The sequence below is a fragment of the Kryptolebias marmoratus genome, linkage group LG11 (assembly GCF_001649575.2).
Source record: "Kryptolebias marmoratus isolate JLee-2015 linkage group LG11, ASM164957v2, whole genome shotgun sequence".
NCBI lineage: Eukaryota > Metazoa > Chordata > Actinopteri > Cyprinodontiformes > Rivulidae > Kryptolebias > Kryptolebias marmoratus.
Window position 1 is genome coordinate 1,272,205 of NC_051440.1, and position 8,113 is coordinate 1,280,317.

The window sequence follows — 8,113 nt, forward strand, 5'->3', positions numbered from 1 at the left end:
CCGCCAACGCTCTGCGAGCGTGAACGATCCCCAGACAGACGGGACAAGCTTCGTGTTGGTCCTTCTCATGGAGCGAGAAGCCGCACCCCTGAGGACAGGGGCGAACAGAAGACTTCTGCTTCGCTTGTGTCAGCTTTGTGCTCATCCCGAACTACAAAAGCTGAACTGTGCAGGAAAAACTTGGGACTAGCGCTTCGCGGGCAGACACGCTTACCAGCAGGCAGCAGTGACTAACACCAACAAAAGCAGTTAAGCTAATTCCGAGAAGCCTTGCGAAACACAGAACTAACTAGCAGCAGCTAGCTAGCCTGACTCGGAGAGGTGTTCTTAGCGAGGTGAAGAGCGTAAGAACTGAGGAATGACTGTGATGAAGGACGGTTACATAGTGCAGGCGGGGCCTGTCACTTGTCGTCATCACGTCATTTGCCTAAAGGCGTGATTAAAGGTGTCTTCAGCCAGGATATGCGGGAGCGTGATATCCCATAGTACATGTGTTGTACTGAGTGAATCGACTGAAAGGGAACCGCCGGCCCAGCCCAGCCTTTTGGGCAGATGGGTAAGCCCTCATGCAAGGTGAATCCAGAAACACCCCGAGAAAGGTGGTTGTCTGAGATGGGATATGGCAGCTCTTCTCCAAGTTGACCTTGAAAGGCCCAACTGAGACACATGACCAAGCAGACAACTTGTATCGCGAGAAGCATGTGATCGGGATGGGGCGCAGAGAAGCCAATCTTCGAGGTATGGAAGAATTTTCATTCCGCAGGCCTGCAGAGGAGAGAGGGCTGCTTTCATGCACCGAGTGAACACCCTCAGGGAGAGAGAGAAGCCAAATGGGAGCACCCGGAACTGCTAATGGCGACCCCGATAGGCAAACTGGAGAAACCAGCGATGCTCTGTCACAATAGGTATGTGAAAGTACACATCCGTCAGGTCCATTGCGGTAAACCACTCATCCCTGGTAACAGTCTGAAGAACCTCTGCTGTCATGAGCATGTAGAAGGGCAGTACCTTTAAGTACCAATTCAGTCCCCTGAGATCTAAAATGGAACGAAATCCACCCATCTTTTTGAGCACAAGGAAGTATGTTGAATAATAGCCTCTGGGTTGCCGCAGAGGATCCACTGCCTCAATTGCACCCTTGGCCAGGAGGGTGGAAAGCTCCTGGTCCAGTGCTCAAGCTTTCACCGGGTCGGCAATTACTGTCACCCTGACCCGGCGTGACATGTGAGGCCACTGTCGGAACTGTAGCCAGTAACCATGGGTCAGAGGGACAACCACCCATGGATCCCCAGCAAGAGCAGCCCAGTAACTGAGCTGCTGATGAGAAAAATATCCAACGGTCGACCTGGTGGCATCACTGCCTGTCCCCACGGCCCCTAGGGGCCCTGGTGGGGCGGTGGCCAGAGTCTGCAGCATGGGCCTCCCTGGCTGGTTGGCAGACTGCTTCATGAAAGTCCCAGCTGGGTCTCTGCTGTGCAACCCAAAGATTAAACCCACCAGGCCGATCACAACCCCAAGGTGGCGTCCAAATACTGCGGCTAGCCGGCGTGCGCCTTGGATGTTGAGGTGGAGGAGGGGGCATACCCCTGCTGAGGCCTGAAAGCTGCTGCCTAGTGTTTCGTGCCTGAACGGTCCTTTCCAGCGCTTCCAAGGCAGCCGGACCAAACAACTCCCCAGGTACCACAGGAACACTACGGAGGGTCCGGCGGCATGTTTCAGCCAACGTAGACTGAGCCAGCCAGACCTGCCGATGAGCCTGAACCAGAAAAGACATTACACTCCCAAGCTCCCTCGTCATCAGCGCAAAAGCCTGAAGTGCTTCATCTTGCCATAGTGGCACTACTAGTGTCCTGTAGGGATGAAGAGAGGGCAAACATGGGGTGCGCCAAAGAATTGCCCAGTCGGCCATTGCGCGCCCCGGCATTTTAAGCTTTACAGAGGAAGTCATCTGTAACACGACATCGAGCCTGTGGGCACCGAACATCACAACGCAGAGCCTCATCTGGTGACACAATGAGCGAGGCCACCGCAGGTTCAACCGCAGGCATACAATCCAGGCCTGCCATAACTGACTTAACTGCATTTTGTTTGCGACCATCCGTGGAGAGGCGTGAAAAGGCTCTAGGGTCCAGGTGTGTAACTCTTTCAGGTACTCCTCTGATGGAGGGACAGAGAAGGGAGAAGGGGCCCGTCCGCGCCTGAAAAAGGTGCTTCTAGGAGTGGACTCCTCCATCTGCGGGACGTCCAGCTGCAGCTGCCATACGCATGATGTCCCGCATAGAGCTGTCACTCTATCCATTAGCTGCACTCTGAGATGAAGAGAGTGAGCCAGTCTCTGTACGAGAAGACTGCGCCTCCTCCTCACTCCTAAAGTGAGAGGCAGAGGCAGCCAAAGACAACACATCCTCCTCCGAAGCCAACTCAGGTAGGGGTGGAGAAGAGAATCCAACCAACGCAGGATCCGGCTGGCGTGCCTGAAGAAGGGATTTTATTTCTGCCAGTTCTGCAGACAAACGCTCAACTCTTGTGGAAAGGCCCTGATCAGACTTAGCTCGCTTCTTCTTAGGAGGAGCTTCAAGTGCCATGGGAGGGCCACCTGAACAGAAGGTGGAAGGTCATTGCCACCCTCGGGGCACAATTGGGCCAGCCGAGTCACCCTCACAGCACGGGGCATGCAACTGCAGTTCACCAGGTGATTATGCCCAAGGCAGGCAGGGCACAGCTTGTGGCCATCATCTGCCTGAAGCATGACCCCACAGTCTGCACAACAGTGGAAGCCATCCATGCTTGAAACTGACCTGGGTGCAACCGCAGGCAGAAAGAACAGGCTAAGATCGGGAGACATTTGTATTCAGTGGATTTGTTGTGTTTCAGCATGAACATGTTTTTACCACATCATTTTTTGTAGAAATTTTAAATTAAAAAAATACTATTTTTTTGGCAATTCTGAATATTTCCGTGAACCCCCCCACCCCCCACCCCTCTTTCCAAAAGATAAAAACCTTCCTTAGATTTGGATCCATAAGCTCAAATGTGGAAATTACTATCAGAACTCGGGTTTGGATCACTACAAAGAAATGCACCGCTCCGACCCTTGTTACTGCAGTGGACTGGCTTCATGCCAAAAAAAAACTACAGAGAAAGAGACAAGCAACGTAAAGGTATGAACTGCTTTCAGGCTGATAGCCTGAGATTAGTTTGTGATTCAGAGCAGTTTGTTACTGATGAAGAAATATAGACAATCCATGTGTGATTAAACAAATGTCATAGTCTGAACCTGCTGTTGATTAGTTTACTCTGGTGTGAGAGTGAATAAACCTTACTTTGAAGTGCGCTTACGTTGTTTACAAGTTAGCATCTGGTTAGCATCGTTAGCATTGGGTTAGCTTCAAGTTAGTAACGTTAGCTCTCTCCGGCCATCTTTATGTTGATTTGCAGTGTTGTACTGATGTCATGACAACGATCTGTGGGTAATCAGTTCTCCAACATTCCACGTTCCCAACTCGGTCATTAAACAAAAACATCCATCCATCCATTTATGGTTATCTTCCGACTGATGTTGGCTTTGTATCACTTTTTGGTCCAAAGGATACAAACAAATTTGACCAGGTTTATTTACCCACCTTTGCTTTGAAGCCCCAACCATTGCCTTCAAAGCACAAAATGGGTTAAATAAAATTCACCTGTGGGCAAGTAACCTCATTATATACACTTGTTCTAATAGAGGAGGGCATGAATCAGAGAAGCAACCAAGAGGACAAAGATAACTCTGACAGAGCTGGACAGCTCTTCTGCAGAGATGGGCGGATCTGTACGTAGGACCACTATAACCTAGGCTTCATGGAAGAGTGGCAGGAAAAAGACACTGATTAAAGAAAAAAATAAGACAAACTGTTCAGAATGTCTTCCTCAAAAGGTGCTGTGGTTAGATGAGACTAAACATTAAAGACAATGTTATGTCCATTTCAAACCTAACACTTCTCATCATGCTGAGAACCTAAAGGAGCTGTAGTAATTTGGACTTGAAAAATGGACACAAAGTCCAGGTTAGATGGACCAAAATCATGGAGATGGACCTGAATGACAAAACTCATTTTTTGTACAAGGGTAAAAGTAGGCTGTTTGTGGACAAAAAGAATGCAAAGTCATTGATTCGGATCCCTTTTTTCAAAGGTAGTTCATTTAAAGAATTAACTACCTTAGAAAAACTTAACAAAACATAAAACAACAGATTTGTGCATCCAGCTCCAGGCAAATATAAGTAAAGAGCTCCAGGCAACATTGTAAAGCTGACAATGGACGTATGCTCAGCCTCTCATATAACATCCTTTTCCTGATGAATACAACTGTCAAGATTGGAGGAGAGTGAGAGGAACCCAGAGCGCAGACTCATCACTTAAAGAAACAAAAATTTATTCTTTAAATAAACTAACAAAAACAAAAGGCTGGCGTGGCAGCAGAAAACAATCAAAAACCAAATCCAAAATAACAGCAAGGCGAGATACTAGAAATGAATGACGTGGAGCAAACAACAACTGTCAACAAACAACAATGAACCGGCAGGGAGGTGGAGAAGAAGACCAAGTTTTAAAGCAGAGGGTGATGAGGAGAAGTGGGAACAGGTGTGTGATTAGAAGTGAAGACAGCTGGAGATGGGTGTGACAGGTAACCAGAAAACTACTGAGCAGAGGACAGGTGAATGGTGACAAAACAGAACCAAAGCATAAAGAAGACAAAACAAGACAAGGACAAAAAAAGCAAATACAAAATCAATCAAGAAAACCCCAAATCATAACAGAACCAAAACACAGACATTTATGACAACAACCTCAGGATTTCAGAGGTGTCCACGCAGACAATTACTGTCAGTTAGAAATTCTAACTAGCCATGGCTTCCTTGTTTTGGACAAAACCTTAATGCGATAGTGAATAATGCCATTAAAAAAGAAAAAACAAACACAGCTCAAACAATGTATCAATCCTGCTTCATCTGTGGAGGTGTGGTGCACAGCCAAACCTGACAGATGGGAACTCTGCAGGGCACAAAATGAACACAGGATTCACAGATAACAATATTTGAAATAAAACAAGTATGTATACTGGTTCAATTAGATGTGGAGTCTATGTTTAACAGGCTGCAGCAGCCTGATCCATATTGTGCCGATTGTGAAACAGCAGCCATGACATCAAGAAGCTGAAAAGGTCAACCAGCTGATTTGTGAGAAAAAATCTCTGCAGCTTTAGTTGGTCTGGTTGTTATAAAAACTGTGGGCTACCTTATATTTACATTTTGCTGTTGTCTGTTAATTGTTCCATAAATCAGGCATGTCTTACCAAAGAGAAGCTGCTTTATTATTTTACTTTACACTTAAATTTTATGTCTTGGTTCTTCTTAAAATGATACCAGGGTTCATATTTTAAAATTAGAGCCATAAGGAGTTCAGAAGACAGCTTATTTTTATACACACACAGTCTGGGTTCAGTGACCAAAGCTGCAAAGGTGTGATTTTGTGGAGGGATGAGTTGACCTGGTACTGGTTTTGAAGCGGTTTCATGTCGGCAGCAAGATGGATTTGCCCTTTTGCACTTTTGTCTCACAACAAGAAAGTCCTGGGTTTGAGCCCCAGGTTGGGCCTGGGGTCTTTCTGTGTGGAGTTTGCATTTTCTCCTCATGTTTACGTGGGTTTTCTCTGGGTAATCCAGTTTCCTCCCACAGTCTAAAAACATACATGCTTAGGCTGCCTTCAGGCCCAGGCCTCCCTTGAAACACAGATCAGTGATCTCAATGGAATTTGTCTGGTGAAATAAATGTTCTTGTATACTTTTGTTTTGTTTTTAAAAGTCAGTCTTATTTTTTCAAGCACAATGAGTTAGCAGATACCAGATGAAATGTAGTATAAAAATAAACTTGACTTTCTAAAACCAGTGAATTTCTACATTTTCCTACTACTTTTCGAGCATGTTAAGGTATTCTTTCTTGTCAGTAAGTAATGATTTTCCTTATTGTGTTTTTATTTATGTTTTAAACAATTCATCAGTTTTTTTACTACTTATTTGATTGAAACAAATCTTTAAATAAATTAAAATAAAATAATTTTCCTGTCAATCAGACTGCCAAATGGTTTACACTGTCTCTCACAGTCTGGTCAAAATGTGAAATTCATTAGTTTGATCTGATTTGTCTTCTGATTTTAAACTTTTAATTTGGTTAAGAGTTATCCATTGAAGTACATTTTATTTCATATTTTTAAAAAATATTTGTAGTTGAAATATTTGTAAATTTTTTACATTTTCAATGAATGGGTTTCACCTCCTTTTGCTTGAAAATGTTACTCAAAAACTGTTTAATCTGTTCACTGTTTGCAGCATCATTAACACTGACTGACTGATTCTTAGTACTGATGTAGACTTTGGCAAAGCCTTACCTTGTGTCATGGCCATAGTGTCCTCATGCACAGAAACAGCCCTGTGTTGTGGGAGGGGCTTCATATGTTGGCGTGTCCTGGGAAGACTCTCTGAAAATACACACACACACATATACTTATGTGAATTTCAGACCTAAATGTTTGGGTTCCCACCCGCCTGTGCATCCAAACAACCATCCAACAAACCAACAAGTCAAACATACCTTCAGTCAATGATGGTGATTTTTTGCTGTGATCCTGTGTACTGACACCCCTCCATGGAGCAGAGGCTGAAGACAAGAGTTCTTTCCTGGGGGACAGAGTAAGGACTGCACCCTGCATACTGTCCTGGCTTCCATTCTAATGATGAAGATCAGAATCATTTCAGTGGGTTATGATACAAACAGAAAATTGAAAAATAACACAAATAAACAAGGGCAGACAGTACCTATGTCTTTTAACATCGTCTTTTTATATGACATTAATCTGAGTTGTTTTGTGATATGCTTTTTATGTCTAATCTTTTTAAATGTAAAGCTTTATTTTGTTTTAATCTATATTTTAAAATGTTTTTTTATGTCCTTTATGTGACTGAAGGTCCATCTGAGGACAGGCATCGCAAATTAGTCTAGGCCACTGGTCTTCAATTTAAAGTCAGTAGAAAAAACAAAGAACACCCAGCTTGCTCTAATTTTTCCTCACATAGGGGGTTCTACTTGAAGCTTGGGTCCTCCACCAGAGGCCTGGGAGCTTGAGGGTTCCCTTCAGTATCTTAGCTGTTACTAGGGCTGTGCTCTTCTGGATAGGGCTAAGGTTGTTCCTGGGATCTGTTGGAGCCACTCTTCTAGTTTGGGGGTCACAGCACCAAGTGCTCCAATGACCACTGGTACCACTGAGGCCTTGACTTTCCACAACTTCTCTATTTCCTCTTTCAGCCCTTGGTATTTCTCCAGCTTTTCATGCTCCTTCTTCCTGATGTTACAATGTGTTTGACTAAATAACATTCATGAAACGTCAATTTTTTCAGATTTGATTTCAGTTCAGCTTTAACATTTTGGTTAACTCATATTTGATTTGCACATTTTACATTTTTGTTCCATTTGCTTTGCTTTATCATTTGTAAATTGTTTGTTGTTGTCTGGAATTGTAAAATTAACATATCTGAATAATGCAAATACAGTATGTAAGTAATATTTTTTTAAACAAATGTACTAATTAATTCTCTCTATTAATAGATTAACAGATTTCTCAATAAATCTGGACAAAATATGCACATGTAGTCCAATTTCCATTATGAACTGAATATCTAGTTATGATGGTATCATAAGGAACAATCCATATGTGTGTGTGTGTGTGTGTGTGTGTTTGTAAAGCTGTCTGCCTGTGAACATATTAGACTAAATGCATGTTAGTGGCAGGTGTAAACACGGCTGAAGTTGAGAATGTGAAGTAAAGTTTTTGTCTGTAAATACACTCCTGATCAAAATCTTAAGACCAGTCAAAAAATTGCATGAATTTGCATTTTGCACTATTGGATCTTAAGAAGGTTCTAAGTAGAGCTTCACAATGGTAAAGGAAAAAATCAGTGCAAGAGACAAGAACTTTTGAGCAGGGAATTTTCTGCTAACTGCATTTACACTCAAACATGATTTTTTCAGCTGATCAAAAGTTTAAGACCATAGTCTTTAAAAGCCAAAAGCTGTGCAAAA

The 8,113-nt window shown here is 43.5% G+C and overlaps 1 protein-coding gene across 5 annotated transcripts in view; it reads right to left on the bottom strand.

Moving 5' to 3' along the window:
• The window catches only part of carmil2 (capping protein regulator and myosin 1 linker 2), a 163,495-nt gene that overhangs the window by 41,369 nt on the left and 114,013 nt on the right, over nt 1-8,113 (bottom strand). For all 5 annotated transcript variants that reach the window (XR_001809029.3, XM_017433904.3, XM_025010032.2 and 2 more), the window contains 2 exons: nt 6,629-6,764; nt 6,426-6,515 (listed from right to left, as the gene is read on the bottom strand). Coding sequence is in view for 4 of the 5 variants with exons in the window: in XM_017433904.3 (XP_017289393.2) it covers nt 6,426-6,515; nt 6,629-6,764 (226 nt within the window). In the remaining variant the exon portion in view is untranslated. The remainder of the gene's footprint in view (nt 1-6,425; nt 6,516-6,628; nt 6,765-8,113) is intronic.